The 23,436-nt window shown below is 39.9% G+C and overlaps 1 protein-coding gene across 1 annotated transcript in view; it reads right to left on the reverse strand.

Moving 5' to 3' along the window:
* Positions 1-16,971: 16,971 nt before the first annotated feature.
* HEATR5A (HEAT repeat containing 5A) overlaps positions 16,972-23,436 on the reverse strand; it is a 191,993-nt gene continuing 185,528 nt past the window's right edge. The window contains exon 37 of the mRNA XM_072622526.1: positions 16,972-21,548. Coding sequence (XP_072478627.1) covers positions 21,535-21,548 — 14 coding nt within the window. The 3' untranslated portion in view covers positions 16,972-21,534. The remainder of the gene's footprint in view (positions 21,549-23,436) is intronic.

Raw genomic sequence — 23,436 nt, forward strand, 5'->3', positions numbered from 1 at the left:
AGGGATGTTAGAAGGGAGGTCAGATTGGTGATAGGGGTAATTAGAATGCTGGGTGTTTTGGGGTGGGAGGAGGGGAGAAATGAGGAGAAAATTTGGAACCCAAAATTTTGTGGAAATGAATGTTGAAAAGTTAAATAAATAAATTTTTAAAAAAAGAAAATCAAATAAGAGAAGTAGAGCAAAAATTGGGAAGAGAAATGATAGTGATGCAAGAAAATTATTTAAAAAAATGAGTCAACTGCTTCCTAAAGGAGACCCCAAAAAAGCCAAAGAAAATAACACTGTAAAAAATAAACTAACTCAAATAACAAAAGAGATCCAAAAAGCCAATGAGGAGAAGAATGCCCTAAAAAGACGAATTGGTCAGATGGAAAAGGAGATCCAAAAGCTCACTGAAGAAAAAAATTTCTTAAAGTTTAGAATGGAGCAGATGGAAGCTAATGACTTTATGAAAAATCAAGAAATTATACAACGAAACCAAAACAATGAAAAAATAGTGAATGTGAAATATCTCATTGGAAAAACAACTGACCCGGAAAATTGATCCAGGAGAAACAATTTAAAAATCATGGGACTACCTGAAAGCCATGATGAAAAAAAGAGCCTAGATATCATCTTTCATGAAATTATCAAGGAAAACTGCCCTGATATTCTAGAACCAGAAGGTAAAATAAATATTCAAAGAATCCACTGATTACCTCCTGAAAGAGATCCCAAAAGGAAAACTCCTAGGAATATTATAGCCAAATTCCAGAACTCCCAGGTCAAGGAGAAAATATTGCAAGCAGCCAGAAAGAAACAATTTGAATACTGTAGAAATACAATCAGGATAACACAAGATCTAGCAGCTTCTACATTAAGGGATCACAGGGCTTAGAATATGATATTTCAGAAGTCAAAGGAATTAGGATTAAAACCAAGAATCACCTACCCAGCAAAACTGAGTATAATACTTCAGGGGGAAAAATTGTCATTTAATGAAATAGACGACTTTCAAGCATTCTTGATGGAAAGATCAGAGCTGAATAGAAAATTTGATTTTCAAACACAAAAATCAAGAGAAGCAAGAAAAGGTAAACAAGAAAGAGAAATCATAAAGGACTTAACTAGAGTTGAACTGTTTACATTCCTACATGGAAAGATAATATATGTAACTCTTGAGACTTTTCTCAGTGCTAGGGTAGTTGGAGGGATTATATACATATAGACAGAGGGCACAGGGTCAGTTGAATAGGAAGGGATGATATCTAAAAAATTAAATTAAGGGGTGAGACGAATATAGTGGGAGGAGAAAGGGAGAAATAGGATGGGGCAAATTATCTCTCACAAAAGATGAAAGAAAAAGCTTTTTCAATGAAAGGGGAAAGAGGGGAGGTGAAAGGGAAAAAGTGAACCTTACTCTCATCACATTTGGCTTAAGGAAGGAATAACATACATACTCAATTTTCTATGAAAATCTATCTTACACTACAGGAAAGTAGGGGAGAAGGAGATAAGTTGGAGGTAGGGGAATGATAGGTGGGAGGGCAAATGGGAGGAGGGAGTAATTAGAAGTAAATATTTTTGAGGAGGGATAGGGTCAAAAGAGAGAATAGAATAAGTGGGGGGCAGGATAGGATGGAGAGAAATATAATTAGTCTTTCAAACATGACTTTTATGGAAGTCTTTTACATAACTACACATGTGTGACATATATTGAATTGCTTGCCTTCTTAGTGGGGATGGGTGGGGAGGGAGGATGGGAGAGAAGTTGGAACTCAAAGTTTTAAAAACAAATGTTAAAAATTATTACAGGCAACTGGGAAATAAGCTATACAGGCAATGAGGTAGAGAAATCTATCTTGCCCTGCAATAAAATAGAGGGGATGGGGATAAGAGAAGGGAGAGGTATGATAAAAGAAAAGGCAAACTGGGGAGAAGGGGTAATCAGAATGCATGGTGTCTTGGGGTGGGCAGAGGGGAGAGATGGGGAGAAAATTTGGAAACTTAAAATCTTGTGGAAATGAATGTTGAAAACTAAAGATAAATAAATAAATTAGGGAAAAAAAAGTTGTGATTCCACTCAACCACCATTGAGTTAAGGATGACAAAATATAATGCTGATGTGGATGCTGCAAAAACAAAAAAGAAAAAAAAACAGATAGCTGTTACATTGCTGGTGGAATTATGAATTTATCTAACCTTTTTGATAAAGCAGTATGGAATTATACAATAAAAAATACAAAAATGTGTATATCCAAAGATCTTACTACTGGAACTATACCACAAGGATGGGAAAATATTGATGGGAAAAATACCTTATCTATACAAAAATATTCTTAGTAGTACTATTTGCAATAACAAAAAACTTGGAGTTTGTTTTAGGCAGCCATTATTTCAGAATAACTGTAGAAATGATGAAATATGAATGCAATGAAATAATATTTAAGATAAGAATGACTGATATGACAAATTCAAAGAAACAGGAAAACAATAAAAGTGATGAACAGTAAAGAAAGCAGAAACTAAAGAACAGTGTACATATTAATTACAAACAAGCAGTTAAAAACAACGATACTTTTATAAAATATATATATTTCATATAAAAATCATATAAATATATAAATTCATATAAATATAGATCATATAAAAATCTGTAGTTCATTTAGAGATTATCAAGTTCTCAATAACTGATTTATGCTAAAAAAAACTTCATAGGAGAACAATATGCCAACTAAAATACCAAAATATTATTTCCTCTCTATGTTTTTCTTAAAGATGTTTTATTTTAACTTCTTTTGTCAAGTAAAGGTATTCAAATATATGAGAAAGTACATAAGAAAAAATAAGCCAAAAAATCAAGTGAAAACAACCAACAAACAAAAAACAAGATATTAAAAATGATTAACATGTGTCATTTCTTTTAATTATCGTTGTTAACTCCACCTTAAAAGATGTGTATGTTGACTACATCGTAGCAGTTTGTCTTTTACCGATGATCATTCCAGTTCCTAACCAGCCCATTCTGTTTTCTTCACCTTTCAAAATGGGCCCAACCATTTTATGACAAATATTCTCTCAAAAGGTGCCTGTAACTACTTAAGAAATAACTAAAGAAACTACTTCCATAAAATACAGTGGGTAGAGAGCCCAGCTTGGAATTATGAAGATCTGAATTCAAATGATGCCTCAAACACTTACTAGCTACGTAACCTTGAGCAAAGTAATTTAGTCCCTCTTGGCCTCAGTTTATTCATATCTAAAATGAAGATGGAGCTGACGATTTATCTATGATTCTCTGATCCTATATGGCAATGTCAATCAACCTTTCTTTCAGGATACTTTCTCCCCCTTGTCTTCAAAGACAACAGTCAATCACGCTCTTTCTTCTCTAGTTTTTATTGAGTTTTTTTAGTCATGTCTGTCTGTTCATGGCTCCATTTTGGATTTTCTTGACAAGGATACTGGAGAGATTTGTCATTTCCTTCCCCAGCTTATTTTGTAGATGAGGAAACTGAGGTAAACAGGGCTAAGTGACTTGTTTAGGATGACAGAGCTAGTAAGTGTCCGAGGCCACAGTTGAACTCAGGAAGATGAGTTTTCCTTACTCCAGACCCAGCACTGTATCCACTATATCACCTAGGTGCCTCTTCTCTTATATCTTTGACTTCTCCATCTCTATCTGTTCTATTGGATTTTTGTCCCTTTGCTAATTCCTTAAAGTAGATCTTCCCCAAAGTTCTGCCCATGATCCTCTCTTTTTCTCTCTGTGCTCTCCCTCTTGAAATACCTTTCAGTTCTGAAACTTCAAGTATCCACTCTAAGAAGATAACCTTTTCTATCCAGCTGTCATCTCAATTTGGAAGTTACCAGCAGAACTAGCTGGTCAACAGGGCATTTGATGACATCATTTCCACCAGGTGTATGAACATTCACTCAGCTTTCCATGTTTTCATATTTGCTTATAATTGTACATGTCATATCCCCAAAATAGACCATAATCTCCTTAAGGCCAAGCACTGTTTCATTTTTGCTTTTGTAAGCCCAGTACTTAGCATAGTACCTTGCATATTGTAGGTGTTTAATAATGTTTGTTGAAATAAAATGCCATTTTTGTGAGTGGAATTTATTAACAAACATTATGAATTTATATGCTAAGGAGGTGACAGTATTTTAAATTATAAGGAGAAGTAGGAGATGAACTTAAGAGAGATTGAAAGGAATAATTAGCACAAGAAATTAGAAATGAAAAAAATATGGTCACATTTAAGCACAAGATGAGAAGAACGGATGGGATTAGATCAGGGGTGGGGAACCTGCAGCCTCAAGGGCCACATGTGTGGTCCTCTAGGTCTTCAAGTGTGGCCCTTTGACTAAATTAGTCACCCCTGGACTAGATTCACTTCCACTGCCATTCTCCACTCTTTTCTGGCAGGAGCCAGTGGGAATGGGTAAAAGTTTGGCAAGCCTATTCTCCCTAGGAATTGTGCTGGCCATGTGCAAGGGTGAGGCAAACAATAAGGTAACTTTATTCCTGCTTCCTATTGGAGTCTCCAAAGGAGACTTAGATTGTAATACAACCTAGAGATCAAAACGAAGAGGGGGACACAGTGTGTAGCTGTAACAGTAAGCACCCTGACATACACAGGGAAGCCTGCTATCACAGATTCTTTGATCTGCTTCTCCAAAAGGAAAGGCAGCTTTTGAGGGGTTAACAATCACTTTAATCAAGCACTTGCATCATTCAGTTAGTTCAGGGGAAAAAGTCAGCACCCTGAACTTCAGAAAAAATACAAAGAAATCAAAGATCAACAGACATGGCTTCCTCTGCCTGACCATAATCAATATATACATTACAATTCAACAGAGAGGTCCAGCTGTCTGACCATAGTTACCAGACAGGGAAGCACCAACATCTGGGTTTTCCATGGGGGTGGGAGGGGTTGGGAGGGTGCAGCGTTCCTTAGCTTCCCAGAGTCCTCCTCTGGCCAAACAGACACTACCAGTCAGTGAATCCCAAAGTAAAATCTCACCCTCAGAGTACTTATACACTCTTCGAGCCAGAGGGCATTACCCTCTGACCTAGTGCCTCAATAGAAAAAACAAAAGGTACTTGGGACCCTCCTACAAAACAACTTCCCTAATTCCCTCTGTGGGCAGGCCCAAAAATGGGTGGGAAGGATCCTCCTTAATCACCTTATTGAGATGCATTATACTTCTTGGTATAAATAAAAACAGCACAAAGATCCTACTCTGCTGGCCCTCCCAGTAGCATTTATGTCTGACATCTGAGATGAAGCCCATAATCAGCGATAAACTGAGGCAACTAAGGCTAAATGGTTCCAGAGGGTGGAAACTAGATACAGTGCATTAAGGTGCAGAGATGATCCTGGGCATTAGGGACCAAAGGTGTAGATCTTTCAGAATGAAGTCAAAATGTGTTCCTAGTTTGTACAGTTATCTCCTGACTTACAGAAACCCTGTGAATGAAATTGTGGCCTGAGAGCATTCCTTATAGCAAATTGGAACAACCTCCTTCAGCAGGTTCTCCCTCCCTGTAGGAGCCATCCTGGGGGAGGCTGAATAAACTCTTTATCAGGGATGTTGTATTAAGAATTTCTATTCACAGTGGAACTAAATGACATCTGATTTTCCCTTCAGATTCCCAAACCATTCCATAGGCTTTGGGAGGAAGTGGGGTTTGCACAAGACTGATGATTTCACTGTTCCAGGGAACTTTCAGCAAGGAAACGTTGCTGCAGATGTCTTTTGGCAATTCCTGTGCATCTTTTCCCTCTGACTCCCCTCTGCTTACAGAGCTGCCACCTAAATTCATCACCTCTTGCCTAGATCATTGCCATAGCCTCCTCATTATTTCTGCCTCTGGTCGCTCCTCGCTAAGGTCTATCCGACACACTGCTGCCAGTGAAATTTCCCAGAAGTACAGAAATGACCATGTGACTCCCCTACTCAATCATCTCTGAGGCTTCCTCTTTATTACCCCTAAGATAAAGGGAAGATGGGGGGAGGGAAAAGGGAAGAGATTACAAAGAAGAAAGACGTTTAGCATTGAGCTAAATGCTTTATAAATAAATATTGTCTCACTCCTCACAACAACCTAGCTAGATAGGTGCTGTTACTATTCCCACTTTACAGTGGAGGAAATTTGAGGCAAACAAAGGTTAAATGACTCTGCCAGGGTCACACAGACCCAGCACACTGTCTACTGTCACCTAGTTGCCTTAAGGTTAAAATGTAAACTCTTCTGTTTAACTTTTAAAGTCCTTTACAACCTGACTATCCTTACTGGATATTGTTTCCTTTCCCATACTCTGCCATCCAATCAAACTGGCCTCCTCTCTTCTCCCACACTCTTATCTCTGGTCTCTGTGCTTTAGCACTGAACATTCTCCATGCCTAGAATATATGCTTTCCTTTCCTTTTCTTCATAGAGACCCTCTCTTCTGTTATATGCAGCTCAGGAACTATCTTCTGCGTGTGTATGTGTTCGTCCTTTGTTGCCAGAGAAGACCATGCCATCAGAGAAATGATGACATGACTTGCACTTGACTTTGTTTTGAGTCAGGGAGGGTTGAGAGGTCACCAGCCTCACTTCTCCTCCAGAGCCATCTGAATCCAGATGATTGGAGATGACCCAGGATGAGGCAACTGGGGCTAAGTGACTTGCCCAAGGTCACCCAGCTAGTGAGTGTCAAGTGTCTGAGGTGAGATTTGAACTCAGGTCCTCCTGACTCCTACACTGGTGCTCTATCTACTGCACCACCTAGCGGGCCCATCTTCTGCATGAAGCCTTTTTAGATCCCCTGACAGTGGGTATCCTCTCTCCCAAAGTACCTTGTATATATTTGTATTTATTCACTTAATATTTATACTGTATATGTATATTTTATATGTATTACTGACTCTATCAACAGAATGTAAGTCCATTTGAGTAGGGATTATTTCTTTCTTTAAATTTGTATCCCCAGAGCCTGTAGGACTCAGTGCCTGGCACATAGTTGAAACTTAGTATTTGTTGGTTGCTCATTGATTGATTTACAGTCACCTGAGGCACTGAGAAGCTCAGCGCCCTTGCCACAATCACATAACTAGAACGTGTCAGAGGTAGAGTTTGAACCCAGGTCTTCCTAACTCCAGGCCAGCTACATTATTCCTGTATAGTATTTTGAATCATAGAGTTTTCCTTTGAAGTTATGGAACTTGGTGGCTGGCATCGAGGGCAGGGGAATCACTCACATGCCTGCTTTCCTGGCTGCTGATGTAGTCAACACCATGTTCTTATTTCCCTTGTGTGCTTAGAACATGGAGTATACCCCTTAGTTTAGAACCGGAAAGCCTTGAAGCAACTAGGTAGTGCTGTAGATAGAGCTCTGGGCCTCCAGTCAAACTGAGTTCAAATTCAGCCTTGAACACTTGCTAAAAGTTGTGTGACCCTGGGCAAATCACTTAACTTCTGCCTGCCTCATTTTCTTCAACCACAAAATGAGGATAATAATAACATCTACCTCCCAGGATTGTTTTGAAGATTAAATGACATAGTATTTGTAAAACGCTTCGAATAGTGCCTGGACCATTGTAGGCACTATATGAACACTACTATATTGACCTAGTCATGTCACAGTGTATGGTGCCAGGTCCTCATGGTCTGCACACAGTAAGTACATCATTAAGGAAAATCTATGTTTCTATAGAGACTTACAAAATAGTTTTTTCTCACAATATCCCTGTGAGATCTCAGGTACAAACTTGATCATCCCTTTTTTAAAGAATAGGGAAATGAGGCTCAAAGAGGCTTCAAGATTTGCTTGTGGTCTCCTAATTAGTAAGCATAGCAGCCAGGATTCGTACCCAGGTCTCCTTTGTCCAAACCCAGCACACTGTCCACCACTCCACACTGTATCCCCTATTGTCATTTTTTTTATTGTTGCTGCTCCTGTTGCATTCCCGTGGTAGAACCAAGAACTGGAGCCAGGTTCCAGTGTAGGTGTTCAAGCTCTTCAGTGCCCACATGCCCTGAATGCTGCTGCTACTTTAGCTTAGTCTGTTGCAGTTCGCTGTCCAGCAGTGTGCTACATTAACCTTGGAAGCTGTCTTAAGTGGAGCTAGAGCTGAATGTATCCTAAAGAGATTCATGACTGGAAGGGAAGCACTGGGGAAAAGTGGTGGCATTTCAGACCTAATGGTGGCTAAGCTCTGTGAGGACAGTGATGGGGAAAGGGAATATAAGAGACACAACAGGAACAGAAAGAGAAAAAGGAGACCACGGTGACAACACAAACAGGAAGAGAAAGAAGACAGGCTGGACTGGGGCAGCTCCAAGAGTCACTGATAAGTGAATATAACTATAAATGGAGATTTTGGGAAAGAGGAGATGGACCTCGAGGAAATCATCCCAACTCTATCAATTCAAGATGCAGCATGTTGGGAATGTTCTCACTGGATATCCTGTGTAGCACACAAGGTACCAACTTGGTCAGTCAATAAAGATTTAAGTACCTACTAAGTGACAGGCACTGTGCTAAGTGTTGGGGGTACAAAAGCAGGAAAAAGAGTTTTTTGCCCTCAAGGAGCTCACAATCTCCTGGCATAGTAAGTAATTATTGAACATTTTCCTCCCATAATCCTAGACATATTATCTCTTAAATAGAACCCATGAGAAGAGAGGATTTAGACACAGAATATAATGGTACTGAGACACATATGTAGAAATATGTATGACAAAGATAAGTGACAAATCCTGGTACTATAGGGCCTGGTAATCCTTTCCTCTCTTCATAGAATCCTCAAGTATTTCCTCTGAGTACAATACATCTGCTGGGTATGTCCCTCCACTGGGTACCCAGAATCTGTTCTTCCTCACATCACAATTCCCAGTTGCTAGGGCTATCTCTCTCTTGAATTCATAGCTTTCTCTCTTCTTTGCTGTCTGGGATCTTGCTTTTTAAGCATATTTCTTCCTTCCAGAGACATCACCAGTCATCTTGACCTATGTCTTGCTGCTGGACTCTGATGACTCTGGAGGAGAGAGTGAGGCTGATGACTTTGCCCAGCTCTGCCCCACTAAAATCCAATTTGCTTGCAAGTTAAGACATCACCCTTGTGATGGCATTGGTCATTTTCGAGAATGAAGAATGAACCCCAATAACGCTTCTTCCTTCAGGTGACTGTTTCTTTATTTGTAGCTATCTCCAGGGTATTCTTTCAGTTATCTCAGATCTCTTGAGCTCTTGGACTGCTGGCTGGTTGGGATGATTCTTCTTGGCCAAGTCTTTTCTAGAATGTCATGGTCAATGGGAGGAGGGAGAGAGAGATTCTCCCCTCTCCTCAATATGGTCTCCTCTGCAAAGTGCTTTCAAACTAAAAAAACTATCTAGTAAAGATGGATTGTGTTTGTCTTCCATCAATCAATGGGATTGCCCCTTCCCATATGTTTAGAGAAATATATCTGAGTATAGATGATTCCTTGATTCCTTATAGTTTAATAACTTATAAATGCCTTGTAATTACATTGGGGGGGGGGTGATAAAGAAAAATGAACTCCCCTACACTTGTTGGACTTGTTGCTGAACTAGATGTTTTCTACAATCCCTTCTAGTTTGAACATTCTAGTATACTATATGATTAAAGGAAACACAGCCTCTCCATATAAAGCACTGTACTTTTGTAATGGTAATGTATTTTGGGGCTCTGTTATGCCTCTGCTGGGAGAAGCAGGGATGGGAAGGAAGGGATAGGACAGACAAGAGATAGGTCAAAGGACAGCAAAGAGGTTAACTTTGAACTCTTGGTTGGTTTCCTGACATTTTACTCATTCATTTTGCCAAGCGTTTATCAAATATTTACAATGCTGTTTGTTGTAGAGAAGAAAGGGCTGGCCTTGGAGTTAGGAAGAGTTGGGTTTAAGACCTGCCTCTGACATGTAGTAGCTGTATCACTCACTACAGGCTGAATCTGTATCAGGGAAGGATTTTTTTTACAGAGGAGCTCCCTACATAGATGAAATCATAGGATGATAGAGTTAGAACTGGAAAGAGCTTACAGTTCATTTAGTCTAAGGATGATTCTTATCCTTTTTGGTGTATCCTAGACCCCTTTGACAGTCTAGTGAAACCCACGAGCCTCTTCTGAGGCTAATGTTTTAAGGGCATAAAATAAAAATCATCGGAATACAAAGAAAGTCAGTTACATTGAAATGTAGTTTTCAGAATTTTTTTTAAAAAAATAAGTTCATGGGGACAGCTATGTGGTATAGTAGATAGAGTACCTGCCCCAGGACTTGAGTTCAAATCCTGCTTCAGACACTTACTAGCTGTGTGACCCTGGGCAAATCACCTAACTTTAATTGCCTCAAAAAAAGTTCATGAGTTCCAAGAACTCTAACCTAGGACATTCTTCTCATTTTACAGATGAAGAAACACAGTATCAAAAGCCAATTGATTTGCCCAAGGTCACAGAGGTAGCAAGTGATAGAAATGGTTAAATAGCATTTTGGAGTGAGGTCCTCTGACTCCAAATCTAGGGCACTTTTCACATTTTATCTTAAGTCCCTAGGGATCCAAAGACAAAAACAAAACAGTCTGTACCCACAAGGGTCTTACATTCTTCTAGGAATAGGATGAGGTATCAATCAGTCAGCCAAAAAATAATTACTAAGTATCTGCTATGTGCCATACTGTATCAGTAAGCACCCCAACATACAAGCAGGGGAGGGCCCTGTTATCCCAGGTTCCTAGATCTGCATTCATAAAAGGAAAGGCAACTTTTGAGGGGTTAACAATCACTTTAATCAGACACATATATCATTCTTTTTACCAAGCACATATATCATTCACCTAGTTCAATGAAGTCAGCACCCTGAACTTCAAAGGAAATAAAGAGCGATCAAATATCAACAGATGTGGCTTCCTCTGCCTGAATTCAACAGACAAGTCCAACTGTCTGACCATAGTTACCAGAGAAGGAAGCACCAACATTTGAGTTTTCAAAGCAGGGCAGGTGAGGAGGCTCCTTAAAGCTTCCCAGAGTCCTCTCCTGGCCAAACAAACACTTCCAGGCAGTGAACCCCCAAAGTAAAACCTCACCTTCAGAGTTTTTATATCTCTTTTAGAGCCAGAGGGCATCCCAACCCTTGAGAACCAGTACCTCATTAACAGAAGATTTGGGCCTTCTCACAAATCTTCCCTAATCAAACTCCCCTCAATGGGCAGGCCCATTAATGGGTGGGGAAGATCTTTAATCACATTAAAATAATTAACAACATAAATACACATACTGTTTCTAGTTAAAGAAATTCTTGTTTCTGTTCTTTTCTCCTAGGAAAGACTCTTGATTGATAAAGGCAAGATTCGATTAGAGGTATTTGATTATACTAAAACAAAAACAGCAAAAGATCCTATTTTGCTTGCCATCACACTCCACCCTTCCAGGATCCTGGATCTTACAATCTAAATGGCCATGGATCCTGGAACAAACAGAGGCATTATACTTCTTGATTATGCTAAAACAAAAAAAGCAAAATATCCTTCTTTGCTTGACATCACACACACATTGTGCTAAGAACTCAGGACACAAAAATAATTTTATCCTAAGGGTAGTGGGAAGAATTTATTTATGAAAAAAATAATTCTTTCTAAGTTGTATGACTCTAACAGAAATCATAGGCAGCCATTATACAGAGCAAATTATAAGCTGAGAGGGATAGTGCTCTGTGTGTGTGTGTTTGTGTGTGTGTGTGTGTGTGTGTTTGTGTGTGTGTGTGTGTGTGTGTGTGAAGTGGAGTATACCCTGTTTAAAAAGCAGCCTGCTACTGGCAAAGAATGTCTTGAAGAAGTAAGGGAGACACCCTCTGGGGGAGACTATTTAGGTTAGTAATTTAGGTTAGTAAACTTCCTCCTAATTATAGGAGGAAAGAGCTGATTCTTTAGTGTGATTATAATGCTGAGTACCTCATGTATACTTTAGCAAGAACAGGATATCCTGACTTAAATAATAAAGGCCGCAATGTGAAACCTAAAGATTGGGAGGGACTCCTGCTGCTTTCCCTGTTACCTGAACTAACAACTCTAGTCAGAAACAAGATTTAGGCTGTGATACATACACTGTAGACTCCTCAGATGATTGATTATACAGAGAGAAACCCGGAAGAACAGGTCTGATGGGCTATGAGGTGACCTAGAGCCTGACCTAACTCCACATGTACCAGGGTTCTGACTCACCAGGATGTCTCATTTGACTGTACAAGCTGCTGTATAGTTTCTTAATATCTTATCATTCAACTATGTCTCCTTACTCACTGTTTCTATGGAAGAGGGATTGGCTCCATTCTAAGAGGAGAACTGATATGCTGGGTCCCTTCTGGATCCGAATGTGTTTCCTATACACAATTCTTTCGCTACTTGTCACCACTGTCTGTCATGCGTTAGCATGGCTCTCCTCTGGAAAGCTACACAACTAGAGAACAGAGTTCCAGCCCATTATTCAGGTGTGAGGATGAAGTACCCATGGTACCAGGCACAAAGAGTTTAGGGGTGTGTGTGTGTGTGTGTGTGTGTGTGTGTGTGTGTGTGTGTGTGTGTGTGTGTGTGTGTGTGTGTACCCACATGAGGGCTGATGCTTGCCAGCAAAGCAAACCAACTTAGATGGAAAACATTTGTGTTGTGTCATTAAGTAAAGGTACCCATATACCAGCCAAACAAAATACACCAGGATGATTTCTATACAATGACCCACAAATAATGCAGTGAATTGTAAGAGACTCAACAGTACCACAACCCCTTCATTGTCCTCATTTCTTCTGTGACTTCCAACTCTACTAGTCCATCAATGGATCAAGAGAGCACATAGAGATAGAAGAGACTTTAATGGACATCAAGTCCACCACCCTCATTTTGTGAATGAGAAAACTGAGGCAAAAAGAGATTGAGTAACTCATCAGAGGTCACATAATTAATAACTGCCTGAGGCAGGAGCTGAAGCCACCTATTTCCTGATTCCAAATTCAGCATTCTATCCCAATCTATAATCATGCTATCAGAAGTTGCCTCGTTCATTTCAGGAGTAATTAAACATTGTCATAATAGAAAAAGCTCTGGATTTGGAGTAAAGAAGACCTGAGTTCAAATCCTACATTCCTGAAGCATCTCTTCATGATGATTTACTTAGGGTACAGAGCTATCAACTGGAGAATGGTCGAACAAATTGTGATATATGAATGTAATGGAATATTCTTGTGGTGTAAGACACAGTGAATGTGATAGATTCAGAGAAATCTGGGAAGACTGGCATAAACTGATGGAGTGAAATAAAAATATACCAGAACAATTTATACTATTACTATACTATGACAATAATAATGTAAAGGAAAATGACTGAAAGACTTTAGAATTCTAATCTACACAGTGACCAATCATGCCTTCAGAAGACTGGTAACATAGCTTGCTTCCACTATCTTGGCAGAGAATTGATGGCCTAGAGATGTAGAATGAGATAGATATTTTCTTAGGAAAGAAAAGCCAATATGTTGATTTCTTTTGCTTGATCATACCTGATGTAGCTGTGGGCCACTTGGCCCATTATTCTACTCCAGGAATGTTTATGTAGACTCCTGGGGGTGGAGAGATAGAACCAACACTTGTGACTAGAGAGTAAGTCACACCCGGTAGGAGGAGTCAGGGAGGAGCTGGACAAAATAGATGACACCCATGTTCCAAACGCAGGGGTCAGAGGAAAGGGAAGAAGGAGAATACTCACCCTTCCCCTCCTGCAGCAATTCAGCCATAAGTCTTTTCTCCTTATATAAACAACCCTTCTCAGACACACTGCTACAATAATAAAAAACAAAATAACGATAAAAAAGAATCCTACTTTAGGAATTTACTCATCTATAAAATGGGAATAATAATAGCCTCTGCCTCACATGGCATTTGTGAGGATTGCGTGAAATAATGGACATAAGGTGTTTTGTAAATCTTAAAAGCCCTATAAAATGTAAGCTAGTATCAGACCTTCACAGGTCTCATGAATCAGTCTCCTCTCCCTAACAAAGGGGAAAGAGGGAAAGATCTCATTGGATGCTCCTGTAGCCCCTTCCCCCAAGGAAGGAAGATAAAGGGGGGGGTGGTGTTATAAATTCATTCATGGACAAATAAATCAGCTAAATTAAAGGGCATGGTGGAGCCTACAAAATCCTCATAACTTTGTCCTCACCTTCTGGGAATGCAACCAACAGAATGGTTCAATATATTAATGCTTCCTGCTCTGATCTCAGTAGCTTGGATCACATATGAGGAATTAAAATTAAAATACAACCCATGGAAAGCAGAATCTTCCTAAACATGACCCTGTTGTTGTAATTTTCCAAGTTAGGGTCCTAAAAAAGGAAAGTTTGGGGATTTTTTTAACTTTTTTTTTTTTTTTTGGTCTTTTCTGGAAGAGGTGGTAAGTGGTAAGGCCAGAGGCAGCTCAGAGAAGGGATAACATGTTGGGCCTGGAGCAGAAAGACCCAGGCTTATATCTCATCTCTGATACCAGCTGGGTGACTGGTGCTCAGATCGCTTAACCTCTCACCTGTAAAATGCAGATGATCCCTGTAGTATCTACCTCAAAGGATTGTTTGATGCTCAAATGAGATAATGTAGATACAGCTCTTGGAAGGTCTGAAGGCACTACACAAGCTAGTCTTATCACAGGGTGGAACATACTCTTGTTACTGTTCAGTTGTTTCAGTTGTGTCTGACTCTTCATGACCCCATTTGAGGTTTTCTTGGCAGAGATATTGGAGTGGTTTACCATTTCCTTCTCCAGCCCATTTTACAGCTGAGGAAACTGAGGCAAACAGGGTTAAGTGACTTGCCTAGGGTCATCTAGTTAGTGTTTAAGGCCAGATTTGAAGTCAGGAAGAGTCTTCCTGACTTCAGATCTGGCACTCCATCCACTGTGCCACCTAGGTACTCCAATATGGCACCTACTCGCTACTTGCCCCATCAGCATCCTAATCAAGCCTTCATCACCTCTCACCTGAACTATTGCAATAGTCTTTTAAAGGAAGGTTCCCCCCCCCCCCCCCAGCTCTTTCTCTGCTCCATTCTCTCCAATACATAGCTTCCAAAATGGTTTTCGGAGGTCTGTCATCTAGGAGGAATTATAGGATTAAATACAAAGTCTTCTATTGGGCATTGAAAAGAACTTAGAGAGCTGTCCACTCACTATTGATTGCATTCCCACTCACTCACTCTCTGCTCCAGTCATGTTTGCCTCCTTGTAGTTCCACATGACATTCCATTTCCTGTTTTTGAGATCTTGCACTGGCAGTAGCCCATCCTTAGAACTCTCCATTCTCACCTACACCTCTAGGGATCCCCCTTGAAAGTTACTAATGATATACTCATTGCCACCTTCTTCTGGAGGTCTTTCTGTTTCTCCCAGCTCTTAGTGCCTTCACTCTGACAATACTTCTATTTACTCTTATGTACGGGATTCAGAATATAACCTCCTTGAGGGCAAGGCCTGGTTTTGCTTTTTCTTTGATTCTATAGCTTAGCACAGTGCTAGGCAAATAGTAAGTGGTTAGTAAATTCTTGACTGAAAGAGAACTGAAGGGCCATCTAGAACAATTCTCTCATTTTATTAAAATTAAAGTTTTATTGAAAACTTGTATTTGAGCATAATCGTCATTTCTGGGTGCACCACGTCTCCTTAACCACTCAATGAACCTTGCCTGGTAATACAGAAAGATAGTTAAGCAAAATCAAGTAAGGCATTAATTTATCTGACAACTTACACAACATTTTTTACTCATAGTTCCCTGTCTCTCTAATGTAATTCAGGAGGTGTATTTCCTCAGCACTTCTCCTAAGCCAAGATTGGTCATCACAGTTATACAGCATTTGGCTTAGGTTTAGTGTCCTATTCATTTACATTTGTAATGTGGGTCAGAAAGTCTTCGATGGCATCTTTCCACATGGAGGATTTCCAAGAGCCTCCTTCCCAGAGGATGCTGACGCCTGATGCGTAAAGGAAGTATCTCGGAGAGACTATTGACTACAGACATTCTGTAACTGGTCTGCTAACGACTTGGAGAAGGGGAAGCTCTTTGACTGGCTGCAGAGGCATACAGAAGACCCACCATGTTTCTGTAAACATTGGCCAACACTCTCTGGTGCTACTTTACTGCCTGAGCTCAATAGATGTATAGTAGAAGGTTTAGCAAATGGCATCATCACAAGAGTGGAGGCCTGATGACTCCTGGCAAATAATGATTAAAATAATAATAACTGGCTCCTGCCCCTCCCGGTGTGATTTATCTATTTATTTTTTCTTTCCTATTAAAGGGGCCATCCCCCTGATTACTTTTAAAGGGGCCTATTCGCTGAAGGGCATTACCTCACTTTAGGTCTCCCATTGCATCCTGGGTCATCTCCAGTCATCCTGATGAATATCTGGTCCCTGGACCCAGATGGCTCAGGAGGAGCAAGTGAGGCTGGTGACCTGCACAGCCCTCCCTCCCTCAAAACAAAATCAAGTGCAAGTCATGTCATATTTTCTCTGCTGTCATGGTCCTCTTCGAAAATGAAGGATGAACGCTATCAGTCTTTAAGGTTCACTAAATGTTCTATACTCATTATCTCCTTTAGCCTCATGATACCTCAAATTGGTTCCCTTATTTCCTATAGTCTTGGAAATGAACTCCTCCAAAAGACATTGAGGGGAGATGTAGGCAATGATCGTTTGCAGCTGTAGTCTCGCTTCAGATGGGAAACATCAGTGAGAGCTTTGATTGGACTACTTGAAAATTGTTCTTGCTACTAGCATCTGTCCAGTGCTCATCCCTTGTCTGGCCACTCCAAGTTCTGGCTTGATTTGCCTATTGCTCCCAGCTGTAAACATCTTCATGCAGCTGGTTTATCTTGTCTCTCCTTCTTTATAGTCAAGAACCTTGGCAGAGACCTCTGGGAAAACATATTAAAAACCTCCTTTTTAGTTCCACTGAAAATATTAAGACATAATATTTTCTCCAGTCTAAAAACCTTTTCCAGACTTTTCCCCTTGGAAAAATGTGTAAGAGGTCAAGGAGAAATATCTCTTGTCTAGTTGAGATTATTGACTTCCTTAACCTCTGAAGGAATGGTGTTATGACTCACTCTTCTCCATTCAGAAAGAATTAAGATATTTTCTCATTCTAGCTGATGATTAGGTAAGTCTTCTTAGTGACTATTGCTTTGAAATATTAACCCCAAACTGTATTTTAGTGTATATTAATTCTTTCCCCCTCCATCACCTGCTTTGATGACTCCTACAAATATTACCTCAGATTGTCTTGGTGTAGACAGAGACTTGTCTGAGGGCATGGTGGTGGTTGTGGGAAACTGTGTCAATTTGGATACCTCCTTCTAGGCTGGAAAAGCTTGGATTTAGAATAATGTTAAATTTACAAACTTGTTTCTGGCAGACTTGTACCTAAAATGGAGAGCATAATATTAATATTTTTTCTTCTAATCCTTTATCAAATTTCCTTCTTCACAGAAGTCGCAGAGTACAAATTTCTAGCTGTGATGTAGGCATGTGACCTCATCAGAAATGTAATCTTTTTTAAAAAAATTAATTTTTAGTTTTCAACATTCACTTATATAAGATTTTGAATTCCAAAGGAAATGTAATCTTTATTCTACCAAGAAACATTCCTTTTCTAGCTTTCAGACTCCTGGAAAATGTCGCCCCATGCTTGTCTTGGTCACAACTGTGACATGTACAATGGGGAAAATAATTTTTGCAGCTATCTGTCTCAAAGGGCCCTTGTGAAGAAAGTGCTTCATAAAGCTAAAAACATGATTAGAGTATGTTATTATTATTATTAAAGACCAGATATTATTACTTAAACTGTCATTCACTTATATTTGTTCTGAATTGAAAAACAAAGGGGTTAAAATTAATCTGCTCTTCTCCATAGGCCAGAAGATCTATAGCCTCTAAGGCTAGGAGGTACTTAATGTATTTTGGTATTGCTGGGTCCTGAGTTTTGCCAGACATAGGAAAAAAGAACATTGCAGCTAAGTTTTCTATCAAAACTAACTAAATAGATTTGTCTTATCAAAAAGATATAAAATTCCTAATTTCTCCTTGGGGGTTTAGGCACAAATCATAGGATATGTTTTATTGAGTGCAGGAAACAGATTCAGTCCGTGGATTGTCTAATTCTTTCAAAGACAAGGTCTATGGCCCTGAGTCCTAATCAAACAGCATGGAGGTCATATGTTACATCCTAGTCTTGTCTCCTATAAGTCCTAGGACAGTTATACAGTGGACATTTAGTCCAAAAAAAATTTTTAAGGGCAGATCTGAAACTTCATGTACATAGGGAATTCCCAGTATGGAAACATTCTCCACTGAGGCAGAGGGCAACTTATTGGTAACTTGTTTGTCATTTTAGTGAATTACCTGGGGCGCTAAGAATTTAAGTGAATTGCGAAGAATCATACAACTAAGTGGTGCAGCAGATAGAGTGCCAGCGCTGGAGCTAGAAGGACCAGAGTTCAAATCAGACCTCAGATACTTACTAGCTATATGACCCTGGGCAAGTCACTTAACCGTGAATAAGAAAAGAAGGAAGGAAGGAAGGAAGGAAGGAAGGAAGGAAGGAAGGAAGGAAGGAAGGAAGGAAGGAAGGAAGGAGAAAGAAAAAGAAATAAATCATATAACTGTATGCATCAGAGGAAGAACTTAATTCTTCCTAACTATATTCACCAAGCCATGCTACCTTTTAGGAAAAATGTGGGTTCCCAACATTTCCATAAATTTCTCACCATCTCCAAGTTGTCTCAGCCTATGTTAAGTATGAGTGTTAGCCGCAAGGCTCTTAGACGTTACAAGCTGAGTGCCTGGTTCTACGTTGCAAGAGATGCTACTGTAGCTAGGAACCTAACTCTTTTTGATAAAAGAAGGTGCTTCATAAGTCAAATGACAGATTCATACATTCAGATCGATGAGGGTACCATTTTGATGGTGAGTAATGGATGTGGGAAATAAGTACTAACTTCCTAAGTAGTTCTTTGTGACATAGATAACTTCAAAGAGTGAAAAAATAAAAAAAGAGAAATCCTGCTTCTGAAGGGCATTTGGTAAAGTGGAGAACGGAACTCCGCTACACCTGAATTTTAGGGAAATCAGCATATTTCACTCATGAAAGCACATGTGGTTTTATGCCAACACAAACCTTCCTCATGAACCACTCTCCTACTCAGACATCTCAGTTCACAGAAATTGAACCTAATGGGCTGTTCTGGGCATTATTGGGACAAACGCACCATTTCGGTATTTACACACAAAGTCAGTTTCTTCCAGATACTTCTACTGGTGAGTTTTACATCTCAATCTGGCTTTCATGTTGTAGTGGTTGTCTAGTCAATGTTGTAGGAACTATGGGGAAATGGGCATATTAATGCCCATTTATTTCTTAGTGTCCAGATTTTGGTGGAACTGTGAACTGGTCCAGCCATTCTGGAAAGCAATTTGGAACTATGCCCCCAAGGTCACTAAACTGCAAATCCACTTTGACCCAGGGGTACTGCTACCTGCTACTAGGCCTATAATCCAAAGACATCAGATAAATAGGAAAAGGATCCATCTGTGCAAAAATATTTATAATAGCTCTTTTTGTAGTGATGGAGAACTGGAAACTGAGGGGGTACCCATCTACTGGGGGGTGGTTACACAAATTATGGATATGCAAATGTAATGGAATACTATTTGGCTATCAGAAATAATTAAGAGGAAGGTTTCAGAGAAACCTGGGAAGACTTTTATAACTGATACAGAGTAAAGTGAGAAGAACCAGGTGAATATTTTCTATAACACAATATAAACTTTATTCAATAACAGCATTTCAAAGACAAACAACTTTGAAAGATTTAAAAACTCTGAGCAACACACTCATCAACTATGATTTCAGAAGACTCATGATGAGGCATACATAATTCCTGACAGAGAAGGGATACACTCAGGGTGCAGATGGTGATGAATATTTTTTGGACATGAATAATTCAGGAATTTGTCTCTGCATATTTGTTACTAGTTTTGTTTCTTTCTCTTTTTTAAAATAGGGGAGAGAAAGAGATCAAGTAGATTTTTGTTAAATGAAAATAAGTAAAAACCATATATATACATAGATATGTGTGTGTGTGTGTGTATGTGTAGTGGAAGGTGTCTTCAGGTGCTAAACCTGATGCAAAAGCAGGCTACCGTGACATGCTTTAAGGTTAGGGTAGGGTATGCTATTTTAGAAACTGCAAGGCTTGTCTTTTTTTTCCCTTGGAGGGTCCTTACGAAGTTCGATTTGGGATGTGGTGTGAATGACAGATGAACCTCACCCCTGCTCAGGTGGCCTGGCTCTTCACAGGATGCTGTGTCTTGCCTTGATGGGTCAAGCTACAACAGGTTCCTTGGTCACTGAGTGGGATCCTTACCAGGCTTGCCTGCTACTGCAGGGTCTGCTAATAAATACCTCTAAAAAGCAGAATACACTTTAAAGTTTCATCTGCATTATTAACATTTTCTCCAACACTTTTTTAAGTTTAGATAATCAACAAAATAACAAATTGAGCCCTGATGGATTTCTAAAGTGTAAATGCTCCCTCTGAAAATTTAATAGTAAACTGTTACAAGCCAGTCCGAGCTGGCTCCAGCACGCCCTTGGGGATTCCAGTGTTAAAGGGAGCATCTGCTTTGCACTTGCCTTGTTTGTAAACATCTGATCCTTTACCCAGGCACTCTTTCCCTGTCATAACTTAAAGAGACTAAAAGCCCTTCTTTGTCTCCATAGATATACGTTACATGAAAAATCCATCAAAACCCAACACTGGCATTATAAGAGGGTTCTGGTGACTTGCCTAGGTCTACAAGCACATGATTTTTCGTTTCTCCATAATCCATTAGGTAATATACGATACTCCTCCACTGAAGGTATTTAAAGTCACATGACTCACATTCCTGAATCCTTTTTATTTACCTGGTCTCTCCTATGTTTACCATACATCACAGAATATTTCCTGCAGAAGAGGTTCTCATAGTCAAATTCAGTACTATTTAGTTCTTTGTAAACAGGAATATTCATTTGAGTCATAATTCATCTCCAGATAATTGAATCACAAACCTGTGGCTAAAAATTTTCTCCAGTGTTGTTCCCTCTAGTAAAATAGAGCCCAGAAAGGAGGAGAGGGGAGCCAATGGACAGAGAAAAAGTTGCAGCTTAAGTTTATGCTTCTTCATATTTAGAAGAAAAAAGCTTAATTTGATTTTACTATATACATTTATTTTAAGTAATTGCTGTCTTAATTTTCTGAGCCACAGAAGGAGCTCAGTTTGTCCAGTGTATAATGGTTACTTAGTTCCTTAAATAGTTTGTGTTAATCTGCCATTTTCTTCTCTCCACTCTGATCTGCGCTCTGGATCTGACAGGCTGTGGCCTATAGCCTCAAAAACTGTTTCAACTTCAGTTTGAAAGAGATGAGGACACTGAAGGCTCAGATTCCTGGTATGATGTCTTCAGACTAAAACATCTGCAAGAGAAGGTACACAATGATCAAGCAGTTTGGCTCTAAACGATACGTCAAATATAAAGCTAGGTCAGGTTCTTCTTCTCACTGTTCTCTGAGCCTGGCTGGAGGGACAGGGAATTCACCTAAGATTTTGCTTTTCCTCCTTGGTTCAGGCCATCTAAGGGTCTTTTAAAATGTTTCTCCTTAAATTACAAGAAAAAGGCAGTACATCTAGCAGCTCATGTTGTATACTTGTGTCTTGAAAAGGCTTTTATTAGAAAGCTGGTCTTGTGATCTCATCCTGGAATAAAACTACATCTGAGGCCACTGAAAGCATTTCTGCCAAGTTGATTTTTACCCCATGATCTAAATTGAGAAAGGAGCTCTTGTTGGGATGGTGGCCAAGAGACAAGTCAGTTTGTTGATGTAGCTTCAAGGGTCACTGGATCATTCACAAGAATGTGATACATCTCTTCCATGGGCTCCAAATTCCACTGACTTGTCACTTGTGGGCACTTGTTTTGCTTCCCAGTTTCTGTTCCCTTGCTGGGAAAGTCAAGGATATTTGGGTGTTACCAGCCTGAGAATGTCAGTCTCAGTGGATTTCTTGTGCACCTACACATTGAGATGTCCGGTTTCATCCTCAAGTGAGTCACAAAGGGAAGAGGATACAGAATGCTCTCAGGACACACTTGATATTCAACCATGGCCCACCCACCATGACTCAGCCCACTCTATTTCATTACATGCAAAACAATGACTAAAGAAGTGTTTGTCAAAGAAACATATGAAACTTAAAAGGCCCTGAACAATCAAAATTAATTGGAATTCCTAGGCTGGTTTTAAACCTGAGATTTTATTTTGTATTCAACAAGTAGTTATTAAGTGCCTATGCAGTGCACAATACTGCCTGAGAAAGTATAAAGTTTAGATAAAACAGCCCTGGATCTCATGGATCTTACAGTCTAGCAGAGACACAAAGATATAGTTAGATAGATAGATAGACAGATAGAGAGAGATAGTTAGATAGATAGACAGATAGACAGATAGATAGACAGATAGATAGATAGATAGACAGATAGATAGACATAAATATAATACACAATATTATATAGCAGTTCCTCTGGATTCACTCCTCCTGGCTGGGTACCCAGAGGGGCAGCTACTGCCATGCTCAGGGTTTTTGGGGGTCAGTTGGTCAATAAGCACATATTAAACACTTTCTATGTGACAGGTAGCATGGTAAGCTCTGAGAATACCAAGAAGGGCTCCATGGGGGAGCACACAGTCTATTGGGGGATAACAGGTTGGGCACTTAAATAGCTCATGAGACCCTCCACTCGTGTGATTATTAAGATAACCAGGTGGTAGATTTAGGTCAAAGCAAAAACTTTTACTCAGGTGGCATAAATGAATGAATAAGTGAATGAAAAGACATTTATTAAGCGCTTACTTTGTGCTGGGTACAGTGCTAGGCCCTGAGGACACAATACAGAAGCAAAGACAGTCTCTGCTAGCAATGGGAGGAAGCTACTCATTTATGGGACAGAATTCACAGCTCCAGGAACTACAGGGCTTATTGTCACTCCCCCCCCCCCCCCCCCCCCCCCCCCCCCCGCCGTAGGGGTCCTCATGAAGTTTGCTTTGGAACATGGTGTGGAAGAGGTAGCTCCTCATGCGATATGGAGTCTTGCCTTTCATGGGTCAAGTCAGGGCAGGTTCCTTGGCTGCTGAGCAGGATTGGCTGTTGCTGGCCTGGACAGGTTTCTCTGACTCTGGACAGCTGCTGCCAGACTAAGCCTGGGAAGTTGCTGGGCAGTTGGGTTTTTCATAGGGCACAGTATCTCTGCTAAACAGGTAGATCTGCTTGCTAGGTCTCCTTCAGCTTATTCTTTGATGGGCAGCTGTA

Source organism: Notamacropus eugenii, chromosome 7 (genome assembly GCF_028372415.1).
Source record: "Notamacropus eugenii isolate mMacEug1 chromosome 7, mMacEug1.pri_v2, whole genome shotgun sequence".
Classification (NCBI taxonomy): Eukaryota; Metazoa; Chordata; class Mammalia; order Diprotodontia; family Macropodidae; genus Notamacropus; species Notamacropus eugenii.